The sequence below is a fragment of the Anguilla rostrata genome, chromosome 5 (genome assembly GCF_018555375.3).
Source record: "Anguilla rostrata isolate EN2019 chromosome 5, ASM1855537v3, whole genome shotgun sequence".
Taxonomy (NCBI): Eukaryota; Metazoa; Chordata; class Actinopteri; order Anguilliformes; family Anguillidae; genus Anguilla; species Anguilla rostrata.
In genome coordinates, this window is record NC_057937.1 from 44588921 (window position 1) to 44610559 (window position 21639).

The 21639-nt window shown below is 38.8% G+C and overlaps 2 protein-coding genes and 2 non-coding genes across 6 annotated transcripts in view; all 4 read left to right on the top strand.

Moving 5' to 3' along the window:
- Positions 1-12894, top strand: part of LOC135255370 (guanine nucleotide-binding protein subunit beta-5) — a 14123-nt gene extending 1229 nt beyond the window's left edge. The window contains exons 2-13 of one of the 3 annotated variants that reach the window (XM_064336456.1): positions 185-336; positions 1456-1567; positions 2303-2439; positions 5969-6010; positions 6408-6484; positions 6855-6987; positions 9271-9414; positions 9560-9651; positions 9991-10039; positions 10387-10483; positions 11740-11906; positions 12137-12894. In XM_064336456.1, coding sequence (XP_064192526.1) covers positions 211-336; positions 1456-1567; positions 2303-2439; positions 5969-6010; positions 6408-6484; positions 6855-6987; positions 9271-9414; positions 9560-9651; positions 9991-10039; positions 10387-10483; positions 11740-11906; positions 12137-12148 — 1188 coding nt within the window. In that variant the 5' untranslated portion in view covers positions 185-210 and the 3' untranslated portion in view covers positions 12149-12894. Of the gene's footprint in view, positions 1-184; positions 337-811; positions 1031-1108; positions 1284-1455; positions 1568-2302; positions 2440-5968; positions 6011-6407; positions 6485-6854; positions 6988-9270; positions 9415-9559; positions 9652-9990; positions 10040-10386; positions 10484-11739; positions 11907-12136 lie in introns of those variants that run through there. The other 2 variants (XM_064336457.1, XM_064336455.1) reach the window with 2 other exon arrangements.
- Positions 522-594, top strand: trnar-acg (transfer RNA arginine (anticodon ACG)). Its single transcript has one exon. It is a non-coding gene; the product is annotated as a tRNA-Arg (tRNA).
- Positions 5203-5275, top strand: trnar-acg (transfer RNA arginine (anticodon ACG)). The gene has a single exon. It is a non-coding gene; the product is annotated as a tRNA-Arg (tRNA).
- A 2035-nt stretch (positions 12895-14929) lies between the features above and the next one.
- LOC135255371 (anti-apoptotic protein NR13-like) lies at positions 14930-19302 on the top strand. The gene is made up of 3 exons (XM_064336458.1): positions 14930-15064; positions 16537-16949; positions 18634-19302. The coding sequence occupies exons 2-3, from the start codon at positions 16542-16544 to the stop codon at positions 18754-18756; spliced, it is 531 nt and encodes a 176-aa protein (XP_064192528.1). The 5' UTR covers positions 14930-15064; positions 16537-16541; the 3' UTR covers positions 18757-19302.
- The last annotated feature ends 2337 nt before the right edge of the window (positions 19303-21639 follow it).

Genomic DNA, 21639 nt, shown 5'->3' on the forward strand with positions numbered 1-21639 from the left:
CTAAGGTGTTCCATGTTGAAGCAGTGTCATGGGAGGAAAATTTTATAGAGACTTTTAGACGTGAAGCACCTCATGGACGTTCAGCAGGCTGAAGTTTCTCCACAAGGGGGAGCAATTAACACTCATGGAGTGTCACAACAATGACACTGTATGTCATTTTGTATTTTTCCCCCTCCTGTTTCAGGACTAAGTGTGTAACCGTTCCCCAAGATGTGTGACCAAACTTTCCTGGCCGTTACATTCGGCCCTTGCGATAAGTGCTCCCTGACCAAGCCTCTGATGAACATCTACCTGAAGAATGAACCAATCAATTACTGCTCCCTGTGTGTGGAGGAGGTAGGAACCTGCCCCATCACCCGAATCTACAGTCCATTTTATCACAACACAGTTGTACTGCACCATTGGAGATCACACCTTGAACAAACATTCCCTAATTATGCTTCTTTATACACCAGGGTATCACTTTCGATTTCAGGTCTAGTTAACTATGATTTCATTTGATGATAGAGAAACCGAACGTCGGGCCAGTGGCGCAATGGATAACGCGTCTGACTACGGATCAGAAGATTCTAGGTTCGACTCCTGGCTGGCTCGATTCTTTTTCATCGAGACTGTTCGTTCGAATGGACCACGTTGCAGGCTAATATTTATAACACTAACGTGCTCAGGAAATGTTCCGGTAGTTCAATACGGATGTTTATTATGTAAATATACTATATAAAGTATATACTCCTAGGTGATGAGACGCTCGTGTGATTCGTTTGGGCTTTTGTGCATGTTCAACAACACCCTCATGATAATAACGTTGTACCACCGTGAACCAATTTAAAGCCTCATAGACTATCGTCCACGGCACTAGTAAGCGGCAGGGTGCTTACCGGATACGCCAGACCTAATCTCACACGCCAGCAGTGTACCAGATAGCTCAGAGAGCTACTGTTATCGCGCTCGTTTAGAGAGAGGTCCAGAGCGCTGACGTTCTGACAGCCGACACATGCCTTCACGACCCCTTACACCAATAAGAGCCCGGGTAAGGGGATGTTATCTTATGAATACCATTGCATGTGTTCCATGTATTGCATGCAGCTCAGTATTAATGAAGTTAATACAAAACACATAACTGCGCGTCTGATTGTAGTGAATGAATGTTCCCAGAAGATGCTCCTAATCGACTATATCAAACCCTAGAAAGTGAATTCGTTTCTGAATTTCATATACTCAACAAACTCACTGGAATTGCATGCGAAATTGATTATCAACTCAATATCCAAAATAGGAAAACTGTAAGTACCACAACAACCCTATTCTGCTGCTCGCCTTGTTTGCTGTTGAAAGCAGCGTCGTGCAAGTGACGTCATTGCAGCCGCATCAGCTGCGAGTGCAAGGCAGAACCTTGTCACAAGCACTGTCCGCGACAAAACATCTTATTCCTTTCGCCTCACTTTTCTTTTAAAGATGGCATGTCAGGGACTAGCGCCAAACGAGACCCTGACGACACTGAAAACGGAGTCGGATAACCTGAAGACGAAGCTGGAGGAGGAGAGAGCCAAACTACACGATGTTGAACGTGAGTGCTGGGGATGAGAAGGCCCTCGCAAATCACATCTCTTCTACAGAAGGATGTAATGATGAAGGCAACCGAGCTGAAAAACATAAAACATTTCTAAATCGTAGCCTAAATTGTATGGGTATGTGACAGATCATTTCGGATTCGGTTTATAATAGGCTAACGCTTTGATTAGAGAAGGTAGGTTATTGCCTTGTTATTCCAACGAATGCTCGATGTTGGAGTGAACACTGAATTATAGGCTACCGGTGCTTTTTATGCGTGTGGATTAAAATTGGTAATGGTAAATGGTAGGTTGTTGAGCTGAGTAAAACTGACGGTTGCGGGCGAAAGTCTTGATCACCATATTTGAAAAATATTTTATTCAGAAATGTTCTATTCTGTCATCTCCATGGACAGGAAATACAAGAGGGGTGAGCATTTAATGATTATTCAAATGAATGCATTGACAGTGTCCTTATTGCAAACTCACCATAGGGGTATTATTATTTTGCGTCTGTAGAGACACTGGCGAGAATGATTGGCCGATTGTTTAAAACGATCAAGTAGTCTGTCAATGTGTACCACATTGTTTACCATCGCACCGCGTTAGATAGGCTATCAGGTTCTAGTAATGCTAAACGTAATACAATGTGACAAAAGTGAACACAAATTGTAAGAACTGTTACACAAATATTTGAGTGGAATGGCTAAATTGCTGTTGCATTGTTAATCCTTGTCTCTGCTTCTGATCAGTGCATCAGGTGGCAGAGAAGGTGGAGGCGCTGGGACAATTTGTCATGAAAACAAGGCGAACGCTTAAGGGCCACGGAAATAAAGTTCTGTGCATGGATTGGTGCAAAGACAAACGAAGGATTGTCAGTTCCTCTCAGGTGAGCCCAGGCTGTGCGCGAGCATTCCCTCTTGTGTACAGAAAGCGATCCCTCACAAATCTGAATCCTGATCACTGGGATAATTGGGTACATGTTATGTTTCGTTTTGATTCCCTAATTCAGTAGTAATGGATTGCCTCTGACAATGGCATTGAATGTCTGTAAATATGTTTTTTAAAGGTCAATACTTTTGGCGTGCAAGGCTTTTGGGTCGTATTAACATTTCATAAATCTGGCTATAATAGCACCCCTAATGCAGCAGCTATTCCCTGTAATGCTTGGCATTAAAATCCAATCAAATCCTTTCCTAAACCAAGAATATACCAGGAATCGATTGTATGTTGTATCGTGTGGCCAATCAGAGCTCGTACCAATCAGGGACCGCGTCGGTATTAACATTAGTGTAACCGATCGCAGCCATATCTATACTAGGAACTTACCAAAAAGCCAATAGTATTGGAGTTCACATAAAGTATTGTATGAGAAAGTTAGAAAAAGCGAACTGGCAAGCTAACAACACAGAAGTCAATGTACCAACTATGACATTAACTAGCAAGAAAGAAATTAGACTAGCTAGCTAGCAACATTAATATTTTGCTTTCTAGCTCATATGACACTGCACTTAACTTACAGTAGGTTAGCTAGCTTGAGTTTACTGTATTCAGGTAGACTGAAGTTACTAAAAAATGTGTTGACTGGGTATCAGTCTTCGGTTATCTGTAACTAGCTAACGTAGACCTAGCAACCTCTAGACTTCTTAACATCTTATCACATTAACAGCCGAGACAAATATCTGGTTGATATGACGAAATCGTGCTTGGCTAATTTGTGACCATCTCAGTGGCATCTCGATTCGAGTTTTCGTGGGGTATCTTCTACAATTCTTGGTGTTCCCTGGTAGACTAGCTGAACACGGACGTTTTTGTTGCAATGGCTCCCCGAGGAAGCCGTGAGTCTCTGTAATTCTTGGTAGTAATATCCAATCATATCCCCGTTCGCTACGAAGATTCTACCAAAAATGGAAGGTGGTAGCCAATCAGTGCGCGTATCGCTACCAAGAATTGAAGGATGCGACCAATCAGAGCGCGTATGTCCACCAAGCGTTTAACAAGAATTAACCAATCGCTTGCTCGAGTGTGTCGGGCTGAGAGACGTGCGAATCTTGAATGAGTTAAATCGCTGTTTTATTTTCCTGCGTCGTTAGGTAGCCTTAAGATGACTGAAAATCTCACAGAATGATAACTGGGAAAAAGTTATGACAAGCAAATTTACTTTGCCAGCTAGCTGGCTAGCTACGGATAAGTACGGTAACGTTACCAAATGTAAAGAAGTATTAATTTTAACAGTGTTTCAGCAAGCTTGTTACCTTGTCCTGGCGTGTGTAATACATGTCACTGTCAGCTTCAAATAAAGTAGCCAAATAACGTTCACGGTAGACGATATAATCTGAAGAACTGTTCTTAATTTACATCGGCAACAACAAGGTAAATATATTTATAACCTTCAAGTGCATTTTCTCTGGCATTTTAAATGGCTTGTTTTATGAGTTAATTTAGCAGTTTTTATGCATTTAATTTCTCTGAATGATCCTCTGTAGCTACTATAATATAGCTAACAAAATAACCAAGCTCACACTAAGAAAGTAAAATGTCTTAGTTTGCTATACCTATAGCTTGCTACATATTTATTTATTTATTATGCACCTGATCAGTCATTTTCATGTGTATCACCTGTCACAGTGTCAACTATGTTTTTTTAAGGCCACTATAGTGGCACTAGATGGGACCATTTCTTTTGATATGCCAAAAAAATGAAATATAAACGCAACTGTCACCTATCATGGTTTTACAGTACTGTACAGGGGCAGTATATAACACAATGGCAACTGTAATAGTGTTGATGTTACTTTATGCTACTGTACATGAAATGCTCGGTCACGTTTGCTGAAATTTAGAGGGCCTTGTGGGAATTTTGTCCTTTGTAAAGTTAAATTTGTTGTTCCAAAGTTTAAGTCAATAACAGTTTATTAATAAAGTCAAAGTAGTCTCCTTTACAGCATGAAACATACCGGGTAAAAGCTGGGCATTTACAATTATACTTGTGTTATTCAAGCAGCAGCTTTGTAATATAAAAAAATATTGTATATGCAAATTGACACTTTTAATAGCCTATATGACGATTTTACTCGTACTGTTACACTAATAGTTTTATTCCCCTGACATCGTTTGTTAACTTTTTAACGGCGTTTAGTTTCCAGCTTTAAAAAAAAAAGAAAAAAAAAGCGTGATTTGCGGTGCCCTCGGTTGTATTCTAACGTAGGCTACGTCATCGCGAAGTCATTTTCGGTTACTCGTTTCTGTTTTTGGCAGCCCAACGCGCTATTTCCTTGGCTCAATTAATAACGTATCTGATGCAACGCAGACAGTTGTTCGACTTCTAAATCGCTTGGAGCTTTTTCGAGACGACAGATTCTTAAGAATCAAATTTCGTCCTTGTGTGTCAGTTGATTTTCGGTGTGGTTGGATGGTGGCTAAATGAACTGGCACTCAATTCGATAACTTACAGTTCTTTCATTTTCTAAAGTGCAAATCTTTAATTGATTCAGCTGGATATGAATACAAAGTGCAGATTCAACCGAATAAATCCGAGATATGGACATGTGCAGCCTCTGTCCATGGTTCTAGTGCCTGTAGAAAAAAGGGACTTTTTACGTTCTCTGCAAGGGTTAGTTGAAATTCGTCACATTAAACAGCAGTTCACAACGGGCCAGTGGCGCAATGGATAACGCGTCTGACTACGGATCAGAAGATTCTAGGTTCGACTCCTGGCTGGCTCGGATTCATTTTTGCGAATTTTCTTAAAATCTTTATCGTCTTGCAGAATAGAAGGGCTAAATGAACGAACATTAAACTTAATTAAATTCCAACTGAACGGATGAAAGAGGAAGTATTTATTGGTACACAGACTGAATTTAACACTTTGAACTTAGTCATAGAACACTTAGTCATATACATTAATATTATGTTTAACAGTAGTAGAAGGGTGATCAGTTATTTGTGTGAGGGTGGCCAGACCTTATGCAAAAAGCAGGACAGAATTTGTCTCCCCTGCGCCATAATGAGAAGGTGCCATGTACTATACAATCACAGTATGAACATGAAAATATATGGCCTTTTTCATCATTTGGGTATTTTTGTCTAGTATTTACATCGTTGGATGTTGTCATTCAATTTGTCATTCATTCAATATAGTTGAGCAAATGATGGAAAATGCCATTCTGAAAACCTTCCTTTTATTACATAAACACATCAAATGTATTGACTCACTTAAAAAGCTATTTTGATAAAGGTTGTACATGGCTATTCTAAGGTTGCAAATTTTTTACATTTAACAAGGTTATATTTCCTCCCCTTGCAACTGTACTTGCTTATATAATGAAAACATTTGTCTATACTTTCGTATAGTTTTCATCATAAAAACAATATTTAAAAACATTGTCCTTGACAATTAAGTTTTACTTTTCTTTTAGGATGGAAAAGTGATTGTATGGGATGCTTTCACAACGAATAAGGTAACCCTAAGCAAATGTCAATGTTCATGTGTGTCATTTTCATCTGTATCACCTGTCACTGTGTCAACTATGTTTTTTAAGGCCACTATGTGTGGAAAAAATGAATTAGTCCATGTATAATAATACATTTAAAAAATGACCAGACATGATGTTGTCAACCAGAAAAAAAACAATGTTCTTAGAGCACCTTTAATACATGCTAAGGCCTTTTTTCTATTAAACCTATCTAGTACCTAACCTATCTAGTTGAATGATCTCTAGCATGTTTAAAGTAAAGCATATTTAGTGAGCTTACAGTATCAAGTCTGTTTTGGGACCAGGAGCAGTTCAGGAGTGCTCACTGTGTTTGTGTGTGTGTGTGCGTGCGCGTCTGTGTTTGTTTCTGTGTGTTTAACAGGAACATGCAGTGACCATGCCCTGCACCTGGGTGATGGCATGTGCTTACGCCCCCTCTGGCTGTGCAGTGGCCTGTGGGTGAGTGCCCCTCCTCCTAGGTCCTAGTGTAAATTCCCATCTGCACACATCAGATTATCAGCAGCTTGGCTTAAAGAACCATCTCTAATGGCTAAACCTACTCAGTCTTCCCTCTGGAAACTGTTTTCGTGGAAAGCCACATCCCATTAACAATATCTTCTAACAGCCATCTTGTGCAGCTTTGATTTGTATGAAATGAATTTATTGAGAAAAAGGTTATCAGCATGGACATATACCTAAAAAGTGCATTAAAAATATTTCTTACAAGTAAGGACTAGATACATGTTGGTTAATTTCTTTTTTAAGAACAGGAACATCAGGAACCTTCATCCTTATTTCAATTCTCATACCTGCTCCTTTGTCTTTTCAGAGGTTTGGACAACAAGTGTTCTGTGTACCCTCTGTCTCTGGACAAGAATGAGAACTTGGCTGCCAAGAAGAAGTCTGTGGCCATGCACACCAACTATCTGTCAGCATGCAGCTTTACGAACTCTGACATGCAGGTGAGGCTGCCTTGAGACTACTCAATTGAGGAAAATAAATACTACAACCCCAAAACACAAACAAATACACTTTATAGCACACACGCATACACACGCACCGACACACAGTTACTGGACTGATTCAGGACTGTGCTAGCCATTTATCAAACTCACTGAAAGAAAAGTTCCAAATGTATTACACAGATGCTGTCACTTTGTCACTTCTACTTGTGATTCTGATTTGTCTTGTGTACGTTATTTTGTGTGATTATAGAAGCACTTGAGGCATGTTGAACAAGCAGGAGTCCCTTAAAGAAGGCAGAGCTTGTTGAATCTTTACGCAGCAAGTCCACAGAACTCTTCCAATCGAAAACAAACACTACTTTAAATGTACCAGAGGAACAGATCTGCGCGCTTTTGAATAATTCATAACAATTAAGCCAACCCCCTTTGAAGCTCCAGAGTCACATGTGATGGCCTACCAGTTCATATCTATTTATAGACTCTAGGCAGCAGTTATCTGAAGGATAACTGAAGTCCCTGTTTAAAACATATATGCATTAATTGGAACAGGATTTTTGTAACGCTGTATCTTAACTGTAAATTAGAAAGACTTTAAAAAGACAACTGAACACTCTCAAAACAGATGTGTTTAAACAACATATACCATGAAGTAAGCATATTTTATGTTACTTACAACACAACCTGTTAAAGTCTCCCTTTGTGACACATAAATTGTAGATTTTTAATACAAACGTAGTAACTTTGACACAAAATGTGTTGAAAGTAACACAAAAGTGATAACAAAAAGCGTGTTGGATATGACACATTCTTTTTGAGAGTGAAGTCAGAGGTTCTTCATCCATGTAGTTTTCCCCCAAAATATATTCATATTTGAATTACATTCATATAAAATGCTATACATACTAATTTGTTCTGGCTATGATGGTAACAAAATGTAAAGCATTTTAAAATAATGAAAACTTTGTAGATGGAACCCTATCTAGTGTCCACAAGGGAGAACTGCAATACCAATTCACGCACGCTGACTAGTTGCTTTTGGTGGAAACTCCCGTCCCTGCGAGTTGTTGCCAGGTTCTCTCACAACATGTGTGTTTGTAGGCGGTGTTGGCACAACGCTGACCATAGCGTGACAGCAAACTGGTTAGTGTAGTATCAAAAGTGTCAAGCGATGAGTCGAGATAAGTATTGAATAAGACATTTATATAGCAACTTTTCAATATATTATAGCAATGGAACTGCACAGCATACGCCTACCGTGTGTTTGGTTTGGGAAAAAGTCACTCAACAGCCAAGGGACGTGGTTATGGCAGAACAGAAGTTTGTTGGGGAAAAAAGGCGACACTAGTCTTGTGGATTCCCAATCTCCAGCAGCTAGAATGGTATGCCACAGCGCGCTAACCTGCTGTCAGTGTACATGTTTTCCGGTGGCTGAGTCACAGGGAAACATAGTTTGAAGGACATGATTTTCGAATGGGTGTTTTTTTTTTTATTATTAAAGTGAAAAGCAGACATGCATCTGGATGCTCTGGCCTAACAGATTTTGTTGTTGACCGGATGAAAATTTCGGTTTCCAGTAGGTGGCGGTAAAACGCTTTGCAGCGCTCAATATGCCAATAAAACCTGAAAAGAACAGACATGCGCCATGTGGATTCTAAATCTCCAAGAGCTAGAATAGAATGCTACAGCCAGGTAGCGTACATGTTTTCTGGTAGCTAGGTCACCGGGAAACCTTTTTTGAACGACGAGAATATTACATGTAGATCTTCACAAAGATCTGTAAGGTGTGGTATAAAGAATTTGTTTTATCGAATTTGTTTTATTGTTTATTTATCGAACATCACTCAAAATTCCACTCGTTAGCAAAGAAGAATTGACGGATATTAGAAGACCAAGAAAAATGGCTCACGTACAAGTCAAATCAAATTAGCTATCTGGTTTATGCCTAGGGTTATGTATTACAATTGACATAAGAGAAACTGTAATTACCTCCCTTCTCAATGTTACAACTAGAGGAAAGTATGAGAATGACACGATCGTTAAAAACCTGCTCAAAAATATATTCGGATATAGATTTAATAGTAGTTTAATAATTTTCTGTGTAATTAAGAAATGGCAAACACAAAGAACATATAAGTATGTATGCGTATGAGGCCCTGATATGTTTAGAGACTGTATTGATGCATCAAGTGTATGTGTGATGAAGCCTGTATTATGCAACCTGTGTGCGGGTGTGTGTGTGTTCCTGAAAGGTAATGAAAAAGGTATGTTGTAACATTGCAGATTCTGACATCGAGCGGAGATGGGACATGTGCCCTGTGGGATGTGGAGAGTGGGCAGCTGCTGCAGAGTTTCCATGGCCACGCTGCAGATGTCCTCTGCCTAGACTTGGCCCCCTCAGAGACAGGCAACACCTTTGTCTCAGGAGTAAGGACAGTCCCCCTCTACCCTTAAATTGCATTGCACATGTGCTCCATTTTACCATCCAGCAAATGCCTTTGTCCGTTGCTCCTCTTTGCTGGGTTGCTTATCGATGAGAAAGGTCGAGTGAGCTTTTTTTTATGTCCTGCAGGGCTGCGACAAGAAGGCCAATGTGTGGGACATGCGCTCAGGGCAGTGCATCCAGTCCTTTGAAACCCACGAATCAGACATCAACAGTGTCAGGTCAGTTCACATGGAGAACTGGAACAATATCGATATGCGTCTGTCCCAGGGCGGCCAATCCATATCAACCGCACTCATTTAAGAATCACATTTAAAAATGATTGACATGAGAGCAGATTGTAGGCACCTCTGATCTCATGCATTATATTTCTCATTCATAAAACAATGTGCGTATATTTTCTATTTTCTCATTTCTATTTCTCATCTCACTTTGATAATATACAGTAGCCTGATATCAGCTGACAAGTAGCAGTCATCTGATACCAGGCTACTACATCAGGAACTACTGACTCCAGGCAGAGGAAGGTTTTTAAATTGTTGTCTTTATTCCTTCACTAGGTACTATCCCAGTGGAGATGCATTTGCATCTGGCTCAGATGATGCCACTGTGAGTTCTTTTTATTATTTGATCATTTTTAAACACCATTTGATTTCAGTTTATTGTAAACCAGTAAGACCGCTGGTGTGCTGGTGTGTTTTCCCTGTATAGATCATTAAGTTGAACTGTACCACCTGTACTATCAAACTGAGTGGTTGAACTTACCAAGTGGGAGGATTGATTTATTGCAATCTGTAATCGCTAATGGTAATGCTAATTAACTTTACTGACCATTTTATGAGTGTCTGCTCGGAGACCTGCATGCTTGAAACTGAAAAGTATGTTTCATTTGTCTGGTGAATTTACCTCTTCCCAAAAAAAATCCCCCCAAAACGTTTTAATGTTTTTTTTTTTAGTGTCGTCTTTTTGACCTCCGCGCAGATAGGGAAGTAGCGATCTATTCTAAAGACAGCATCATCTTTGGAGTGTCCAGTGTTGACTTCTCTCTCAGTGGTAAGGGTTGTATTAAAGCAGTTCTGAATGTTGCATCTGCTTCTCACTATACTTTGTTTGGCCAGTTGATTTTTAAGTCCTGAAACATGACAGCCTTGTTACGTCCTCCCAGCTTGTTTTGAAGTTCCTATGAATAAACACACTTTTCCTAAATACAGTCATCTTAGTTGATGTGTTGCCATAAATGATAAGATATTAAAAGGATCCCATCTGAACCAAATAAGTAAAGTAGCGCACTTCACAGCCCTTGCCTGTACACTTGTATAAGCATGTCGATATTAGGTCCATATGAGCAAGCCTGAACATGCTTTTGGTCACAAAATGACCACACTGGACAAGAGATGACTCCTCTAGCTCAATACTGAACAGCACATCGTTCAAAGTCCAACAGTCAGCTGATTACATACAACATCATTTAATTTGATCTTCTCTTTAGCTGTCCAATTAGTCCTGAAGTATGTAGTCAATAACAACTATCGCCACTCCTTAAATAATGTTTTACATTATTTCGTTTTCTGTTTGTTCAGGTGCACTTGCACTCACCACTGATAAGCATCAGCCAGCTCATCCTGTTGAAGGACAGGACGATGTACAGTGCATCTGAAACAGAAAATAACTGTTCTTAGCTAATTTATCTCAATGTAGAGGGACCCATTAATTGAATCGTTTTACGAAAACTTGTCTCCATTCCTCAGTTGTCTCAAGCCAAAACACTTTTGAATACACACTTCTGTGTATCATTTCAAAGGCAGAACTTCCTCATGCTGCTTATATTTTCATTACATTGCATATAATGAGACAGTACTGTCCAAAAGGGCCCTGTGGTGATGGTGCACCAGGCAGGGAAAGAAGGGCTTTCATGAGAACTTTTTTTTTAGAGAACTAGACTGTCCCACTTTCATTTGTCTTCTATTTTTTAACTGAAGTCCAGCTGGGTGAATGGGATGCATGTAAATCTCAAAGGGCAAATGGGGGAAGTGCCAGTTGAAAGGGGAATTCCAAAAAAAAAAAAATAAGGAAAAATTTATATTCTGGGGACTTCCAGTGCAGCATGGAATTTAGCTACAATCTTTAGTCCCTTTCATGGGACCCACTGAAATATAATACAGTATATTCCCCCCAAAGACACAACCTAAATACATGATGTAGAAATAAAGCACTCTCTATGTTGTCTGCGGATATTTGGCAGGTTTACGTTTGGGCCCTGTGTTTCATTTCACAACAACACAGATATTTTGCATGATTTTTTTTCCTAGGTCGCCTTCTATTTGGTGGGTACAATGATTATACCATCAACGTGTGGGATGTGCTGAAAGGAACTAGAGTGTCAATCCTCTTCGGACATGAGAATCGTGTCAGCACCCTTCGTGTTTCCCCAGATGGAACAGCTTTCTGCTCTGGATCCTGGGACCATACTCTTAGGGTGAGAAAAAGGGAGAATCTTCTGGATATCTGTGGTGCTACCAGCATTGACGGGGGACATGGGATCAGTCGATGTCCAAGTGAAGGGGCAGCACTTTAACTTTAGTCATGTCCACGTAGGGTCATTCAGAAAAGGGAAAATTTTGAGTGTGTATTCCTCTTAGGGCATCTGGCCTTATTACTTAGTTTCTTTTTGAAAAAGCTCTAACACTTTTTTTATTATCATTCCAGATCTGGGCTTAACCAGTTTCACTGAGGACAAGGATCCAGACCTTGCAGATTTCTATTAGTCAACCAGGATGCACAGTTACTGTAAAGGCATAAAGGAATGTCTCTGGATATGCACAGGAAGTCCACTTTGTAGACAAGCATGTGTAGAGATTGGATGTTGTTTAAATTTATAAGCACATGCACAGTTCCTTGGACTGAGCACACTCCTCAACGTACATTAAGTTTTACACATTACAACAGTGGCACTCTTACCTCTCACTCATATATTTCTGTCTATATGCAGGAATTTCTTTTTTGGAATAAGAACCATATATTTTCAACAGTTAATTTGCAGTCCTGGGATATTCATTATTTTAAAGCCCCTTTAAAGCTCAGAAACAGTCATCGTCAATTGCTGTAATTCTGTGGTGTAAAAGAAAGAATATGTCAGGTGTGAAATAGTTGTTGTACGAAAGGTAATGAATTATATTGGATTATGTGTTTTACAGCGTTTGCAAAAACATTAAGAAGCACATTTTAGTTCTTATTGGAGGGTGTAAGATTTCAGTAACTCATTTGAGGGCAAAAATGAGAACATGCAAACATGGTGTCTCTGTGATGCTCTAAGTGAAGAGAAAGACATCAATATCTGCGGGACTGCCCACGCTCTGTATTATGTGGATTCTACTGGAGATCCCTATTAAGTCAATATTTTACCCTTGTATTATGTGAAAATAAACAAACACTCATACTAAATAAATGAACATTTAGCAGCATAATCTTGTATGTGTCTGTGTGAATAAACCTATTGTATGCAGGCATTCCCTCTTATCCTTTGACTGGGATTCCAGATGAAAAAAAGGTGTTATTATAGTAATAATAATAATATACTTTTTGTTATTGTTGTTAATTATATTAATAATTATTATATTATAATAATTAATAATTGTATACAGGACAGGCCAAAAGTATTGGCCAACTGTAGTAAAAAAATAAAAATACTTTAGGTATATTATATTAATATATATTTTAATATATGCTCATTTTAAAAATAAAAATCCAAAGTACAAACTATTTTTTTCCATTTCTACCTACAATAATATAAAAATATGACTTTTTGCAACTTGCAACTTTAGGGGCTATTTTACTTACACTAAAAGCCAATGGTATTTTGCTATCTGTGATTTAAAAAAACTTAAGGTAGATAAGATTTCACTCAATTTAACTACACCTCAACATCTCTCCCATTCTCCCATTTGCAAAATGATTGGATAGACTTCTAACACTTTGTTTTATTGTAATTAAAACCAAAGGAGGTTATTTTTAAGAAAGCCATGTTTATGTAAAACTCATCCTTTTTGTGTTATTATAGGTAGAAACTGAAAAAAAGTTTGGTTTGTTATTCAATAAATGCACATATTTGAAATGAATTCTCTACAAACAAACACAGGTCCAATACTTTTGGCCTGTACTGTGATATATATATATATATATATATATATATATGTGTGTGTGTGTGTGTGTGCGTGTGTGTGTGTGCGTGTGTGTGTGTGTGTGTGTGTGTGTGTGTGTGTATCTATATATAATATAATATATTTATGTGTACATAAGACAAAAAAAAGAAAAACAGAACAGAACCCATTACCCATACATAGGTTTATAGGATTGCACAGGCTGTAGACAGGCCAGAGCTAGGCTACTTTTTATCTAAACGAAACCACAGTTCTAAACCTTCCTACTGGGGCAAATGAAAATGAGTGAGTTTTCCGGCAAATACTCTCCCTACTCTGGCCTAACTATCTAAAAAGGTGTTAAAACAAAAAATAAAAGAAACTGCCTGACCACCTGTAACCTACAACAGAAAAGTACCAACACAATACTTAAACTGGAAGCAAAACATGGAAGCTGCAAATTCTAAAATAACAAGGGAGTGTTAAAAAGAGTTTCAGAGTCAAATGGAATATGTAGCACTGCAGTTTCTTCAGGATTTTATTCATTCTGGGGTGTCAGGTAGACATGTGCATGATCAGAAATAAGGTCCTCGGTCAGCCCCACCTGCAGGACCCAAACGCAGGCAAGCAGAGACTCCAAAAAACGAGCACTAAACTGTTTTGTTGTTTCACTATTCATAAGCTTGAGATGTTTGAATTATTAGATTTGCCTAAAACAATGGGGACAGTATGCCTGTTAGGCTACAGTGAATGGATTTATTGTGTAGTACTGTGTCAATGCACAATAGAAATAGTCCACAGTTGTTCAATACATGGTTTGTATTATTGATCAGAGAATTATTTGAGGGTTATGCTATTTGATGATCCTACATATTTAAAAAAGGTGCATGGTTTATATGTACACAGCTCGCCTGCGTATAAATGCAGTGAGAATTACATAGGCTACTTCTAACGACACTGGAGTATCAGGTTTGTCTAAATCACCTTGGAGTTGGTGTACGTTTTTTTCAGGAATAACACGGCAGTGACCTTCCTAATCCATACCACAATATTCTAGTCAATAACCATTGCCCCATCAATTTGTCCGCGCGTTAATATGTAGTAATAAAGGGCTACTTTTTGATTTCTACAAGTGTAGTATGCGACAATCAATTACTAATGTTACATATAAGATGGCCTTAGTCGAAACCATAACAAGAGCTATAGAGACTGTATTTTTTGTCTCTCGCCCCGATCAATTCAGTTAACGAAATTAATTATTTTACCGTTTTATTACAGTTTATTTTATTTTGTATCAACTGGGCTTGACTGAGTTTGGGGATTACCAAAGCATAACGGCAACACAAAAAGGAAAGCAAGCGGATGGAAATTACGGGAAGTACCCGCATGAACCTTTCTGTGACGTAACGGGAGGAGGAACAGGAAGTGAGATTTTTTGTTTGAAAAAGGCTATCCTTTCCAATCCGTCCGAGGAGAAAGGGCTATCATCGCTGGGAGGGTGAGTTTCATTTCGTTTTATGTAAAAATTGCATTTCTTTTGTATAGCTTTGTGACATTATGTTCTAAAGTAGTTTTCATAGCATAGCGTTTTCGGTGTCAAATTAGCCTGCCGGCGTAGTTAAATATGTTAAAATCGACTGTTTGACAGTATTTAGCTAGTCTGTGTGAACTCGCTAACGTTAGCTCTAGTCTTTGTGGCATGCCATCCAAGGCTTTGTGTCTCAGTTCATTGACAGATGAAAATCCACCGAGCTAGCTTCGCTGTATTGAATATCGCACCAGTGTAAGTTTGCTTGCAGACCACGTAGCTAATTGACCAATGTTAATCATCTGGCCAAAGTGAGTAAGCTAGGTACACTTGGTATAGCTAGCTATTTGTAATGTTACGGTTGCCTGTTGGTACTTGGTATTTCCTGATGTTTCAGTTGCAATGCTTTACAAGCTGTACATCCTCTTTAGTCCATAGTCTACAAATGTTGCTGATTATACCACTAGCTCTAGCTCCAACCTTGTAAGCTTGGCTAGCTAACGTTAGCGACTACACTGTTCGCCGTGCTTTGCTTTAACATTGTTTAAAATGGACGACAAACCACTGACCTCCTCGGTTAATATTATGAATATTATTTCGAATGGTTGCTTTAGCCAACATTACATGTAAATTAACGTCGAAATGTTGACCAAGTTTGTCAAGTATGCAAGCGCAATATCTACGTGGATGAGCCTGTTTCGCCTTAATTTTTTAACCCATACATTGGTGCCGGTCCAACTTCAAGCCATTTGGGTACTATTATTAGTTAGCTAATTGATGTTAGCTATCTCAATATGGGTTAAAGCTATTTTATTTTTCAGGTGAGGTTGGTACCTAGTCTTAGCCAACAGCGAGCATTAACGTAGTGTCCACGTATTTTTTGTTAAACCATAGGACGTTCTGTCTGTCTCGACTAGACTGACGTTTGCTGAACTTGATTCTACTTGGTTAGATAGTAAAATAATCTAAGCGGCTGCGCTAGAAAAATAGTCTAACTCTATTTTTCTACATTTGCTGGATACATTTGCTGACACTAAAAAGTCCTCAGTTATCTCGCTAAATAAACATTGCGAAAAGTAAAACGGGCGAACGTTAGCATGAGCTGAACGTTAAATGCAGCAAATTTAAGAATAATTTTGGCATTTTGACTGAAATGCATCCAGATTAATTTTTACGTTTAGGCTATGGCCTTTGTCAGACAACCGTTTTTGCAGAGAGAAAAATGCACCGTGCAATGGCAGCGTCTACCGTTACTTTTCTGGTCTTAACGCTTATCTCCCAGCTTTTATGTGACTTCGAGTAGATAGTCTAACTGTAAACCTAATGTTAACGCGGTGGTCAGTAGATTTGTTAGCGGTAGGTAAGTACAGTCATTAGCAAGCTATGATCGTTTCCCGTAGTCCCAGCCATTAATTACATGCGTTTTCTCCCTGCTGATTTAGGGAAAATGTCCAGTCGGTTGTGGAAAGAAACTTTGATTTTGGCAGAAGATTACATCGACTTCTGTGTTGGAAACAAAAGGACACCTCCCAGCGAGCAAGCCGAAGCTATGCGCCACCTCGCCAGCGAAATGGAGCAGAAATACCAATGCAGATTCCACTCTCTTCTGCAAACGTTCCTGGGGGCTTGTGGACCGGAGCCCAGCACAAGTTTGAAAAAGGTGATGGTAGAGCTAGTAGGAGATGGAAAATTAAATTGGGGAAGGGTCGTGTCTCTCTTCACTTTCACGGGAGTCCTGGCAAGGGAACTGTACTCCCGAGGAGAGGATAAAGACTGCAGCAGAAGACTTGCGGAGACTATTGCTGACTACCTTGGAACGGAACAACAAGATTGGCTGGTCCAAAATGAAGGCTGGGTAAGTAGAAATATATTTGGTCGTTGCTTTACAACTTAGCCGGGGTAACGTTTATTTTAATAGTGTGTATTCCAAGTCAAGTAGACTCAAAGCTGTCCATATTTATTTTAGAAATGATGAAACATGTGTTATTGAATTAAAGCTTCCGCAGCTCAACTTTGGGAGAAACCCTTCAGTCACAAACACACAACCTCTAATTTAGACGTCTTTTTTTAGCGGCAATCTTGTCTATTTTAAAATGAGAGAGGTACAAACCATGGAATTTCAGGAATGCTTTGGGTGCATTGAAACTGGTCTTCTGGCATTCTGAGTTTTAAAGGAAATTCTAGTAAAACTATAAAGCAGTTTCCCTAATCCAATTTGTTTCAGATTCTGAAATCATTAAAGCATTATTTGTAGTAAATGTACATCCCCCCACACACTTTTTGTTGAAGGAGGTGTGTGTTGCGTGAACCTTTTAAACATTGTAAAACCGTTTTCTGCATTAGGGATAGCTTTCCAGAAATCATAGTGACTTAATCTCTTGAAAACATTGGGAAGTATCTCTGTATAAAACATTATATTTAAAAAAAAATTGGGAGCATGTAACAGACCACTGGCGGGCATAAGTAACATTTACCTTGTGCACCACAGCCATATGAAGGGCGTATAGCCTTCCAGTAATATGATTCCCCGAAAGGAATGCAGGTTGCTCATTCAGAAACTTGGCACCAGTGGTTGTAGATGAGATGAAAGGAACAGCTCTTGCACTAAGTAGCATATGCAAACATATGCTAGGTTATGTGGGCATGTGTAGTCTAGCTTTCTTGTTGTAACTTGCACCAAAGCTTTAATTTTTTGGGGGGTCTTTTCTTACCAGAGTTCACACACCTACTGATGAATGATCACAGAAGCACCACTTGCAGCTGCTCCTCTAGGTCTTCTCACAAAAGCCAACTGCTCAAAACAAAACATCAATGCAGTGCTGGATGTTTTATTTAAAAACTGGGTTGGTTTCAGTGGCTGAAGTATAATCCCTCCATGAATATAGCATGAAAGGCAATAGAATTCAAGGGCACATTCTCACCACCTAAATGAAAAAAAAAGAAACGCAACAGCATGTTACACCTCTGAAGTGCCACTGTGTAAATATTGTGCAGTTTCTGAATTGGGCAAATTATTCTTTGGATGTTTGGAAAAGAAATTAAATAGTTACCAATAACACCTGTCTCCCTTGTTCCTGCTGTGGATATTCTTGGTTTTTAATTTAAAATGTATTCAAATGAAAGCAAATGTGTTGAGAACTACAATTGCCTTTTCAACTTAGTCTGTCAGTGTGCTGAAGAAACACTAGTTATAGTTTTTATTTGTAATTCTGCTTCCACAACCTCTGCTTTTTAATATTTTCTGTAAGGTTTTGAATCGATTCTGGTGTCACTAAGTGACATAGGTAAAAGATGGGTGTAGGAAAGCAGAGAAAGTGAACATTAATTACAGTAGTCAAGGTGTGAAGGGCTGATATTGATATACTGTACTTTCCTTGACACAAGGGACATGGAACAGTTTGCTTCAAGAAGACACTGTGGTGACTTGTTTTTGTTTGTTTTAGCACTGAAATGTAGGATATCTTAACCTTTTTCAAGTTTTCACTCATAGTTTGCTGCTTGTATTTACTGTATCCTGTTTGCTATGTCTCTTTTTGTAGGAGGGATTCAACAAGTTTTTCCGCAGGAGAGGGGAGGTGAGCCAGGAATCGTCCATGAAGACTGCACTGTTCGCTGCAGCCGGTGTGGGGATTGCAGGGCTGACTTTTCTCCTTGTGCGCTAGTGTAGAATATCCCTTTTATTTTCCTCCTTCTCTTACAAGAATTGGTTGCTAACATTTCAAAACTTTTTTTTTTTTTTTTTTGAAGTCATGATCACAGGTGCTCATTTCATGGGATTTTTTTTTTTTGGTTCAGTACTTACAGCACTGCATTGTTGCGTAGCCAGATAATGGGAGACTAAGTAAGGAAGGGACTGCTATTGTAAGATATATTCAGTTCTTTCCTCAGTTTTGTAATTGGCATATTTTCTATCATAAATGAATGTTGTATTTTACATATTTGAAAGCACTGGGTCCGAAATTTCTAATTCAGAGCACCCTATAGTTTGTATTTTTGTGCTTGCACCCACATAGATCAAACATTAACATCAAAATTAAGGGACACTCTTACCTTTTTTTTTTTTCCTTTGGCTGCAATTCGTATATGGAGTGATTGACAGATTTTAAATGTATGGAAACTTTTTTTTAGTTTAATAAAATTACAAATTAATATATTTATATGAAATAAAAAATGTAAACAAGCCCATTTGTTGTTTACAAGCTACTTGACTTATTTTGTTACATCTTTTTTTGGAAATCATGTGTAGTTTGTTCTTCAAGGCATAGTACACTTTCTGTTTTTTGAGGTCATTCTAATTTTGGTGTATGCTTTTTGTTGGCCCGGACAGTTTTTGGGTGAGGAAGGATATTTTGGATACTTGCAAAAGTTTCTGTTGACCTGCCAGCTTTTCAGTGGTGGGCATAGGGGCATTCGGGAGTTTCTGAGCCAAATCAGGAAAATAAAATAAGCAACTTAAAAAGCAGCTTGTTCAGCAGTACTGTGTTTCCAGAGGCTATTCATATGAGCAGTTTACTTTTATTGCCTTTATTCACTGTAATAAATCTAAAAATCAGTTTGTAATATTGTTCTGGTAGGTCCTCCCTTCTCAGTTCTTAAGCTGTGCAAGCTTTTCAGTAGTAATCGTGTAGTAGTGTAGATGCAAGAAGCTGTGTGTCAGTTTCCTTAAGTGGACCAAAGTTAGTGCAGGTTGTCAGAAACTACTCTAAGTATGTAACATATCCTTCATTGTTCACGAAAACAGTCTAGGCCAATTGGAAACACGCACTAAACCTGAAATCATATTTTAAAACAACCCAGAAAACGAACTGTGGTTTAATAGTCAACAGTAGCTTCGGAGGTGCTCGTTTGTAAAATGTCAAGATTTTTTTGTGTAATTGAACAGCAGTTTTATCATGACCAAAATTAAATGTTCCTCAGGCAACATTCAACATATAAACATTATATTTTTGCATCACATTATTTATTTATTAAACACCATTTCTTAATAAAAATATGAATGCAAACATAAATATTGTTTGTCTCAATTTTTCAGATGACCTAGCTACAGCATGTATGTATTATGGCAGTCTCAAGATGTTCTATGTTTGTTTAAAAAAACAAAAAAAAAACTGGACTTTAACATATTTTTGTCAAGTTCTTTACTTGATATAATGTGCATTGGACCACATCAAGTGGTTAAAGCCTTTATTTAGGACATTTATGGCATTCTGCTGTGTCTGGTTCTCTCTTGGACATGATTAGCGTGCTATCTGATCTGAGTCGTGTTTCCACTGTGCGGTGTTCAAATGAACAACAGTCATGTGACGAAGTTGAGTGTGCAGTGAAATCACATGAAACAAGTAAATGACGTCTTTTCCCTTGTCTCGTGGAAATGGGCAGTCAGGTGATTGGTCATGAATACCAGGGTGATTGGTGCCATATATATATGTCCTGTCTGCATGTTTTTCTTACTGAATATCTGAGCTGTGAAATGCTGAGAGAAGCCAACCCTTTTTTCCTGATTCCCTTTCTTATTGTTTCACAGTCACTGGCCTCTAATTTACTATTCAAAGACATTTATGAAAGCAGTTTCACCAAAGTGCTTTTTAGAAGTTCAGACCTAAAACAGTTGTGTTTCGCTGCAATATTGCTACTGACTACACACATGAAAATCCTGAACAGTCCTACTCCAGTAAAATACAGCATGCAATGCCATCTTACCTAGTGGTATTTAATACTTTTCTATGACTTCTTTCGAAGGTTGACTGCTGATTTCTTTTACCCCCCCCTACACCCCTGACAACGAACCCTTTGCCCTCAAGTGAGACAGGTAGACTGCAGGGGAAAAAAATAAGCTGGAGACATTGTTCAAATGTATGCCTAGTTACTTGCTTACCCTTCTTTAGTTTCATGTCTAAGTGGAATGAAGAACTTCTCTAAGGAATGGTGATAACACATCAGTAGGGTTACTGAGGGTCAGACACAGTCTGCTGGTGTGTGATAAATGTTCTGTGTGGCTTTGTGACTACTCCAAGGATACAAGATGGGCTGATGTAATGCGGTGGAATATACCAAGCCTTGGTTTAGATGTGAAATGGGCTACTGTAGTGTCAGTGATGTAATTTAAATGAGTGTCTCTGTGTGCATCCATTGCTTTGTCAAATGGTTGGGGTGCTAGGCACAGTGTCACTAATCATGTTAAAAGACACATAGCCCCCACTGAAATGGCTGTCAAGCGCAATTAGTTATTCTCTCAAGATTGCAGCGTGGGTTCCTGAGTGTCTCAGTTAGCAGTTCGCAGCACTCAACAGATGCACAGAATTGGCTCTATAGTCACAGCTTTGAGTTATTTCCAGAGCCTACTGTAATCAGTGGCAACGAGCAACAATCAGGCCTCTTGTCCGGAATGAGGGTTCAATTCAGCCAGGATTCCAAGGTCATTGCTTTATGCAATGATGAATCAGGTACCCTCATCAGTTGTTGTTATGCTTTTCCTGCAATGCTGTGTGCCGTGTAGTGTGTAGAATAGTCACTGGCTTGCAAGGAATGCACATACTTCAGCTGTA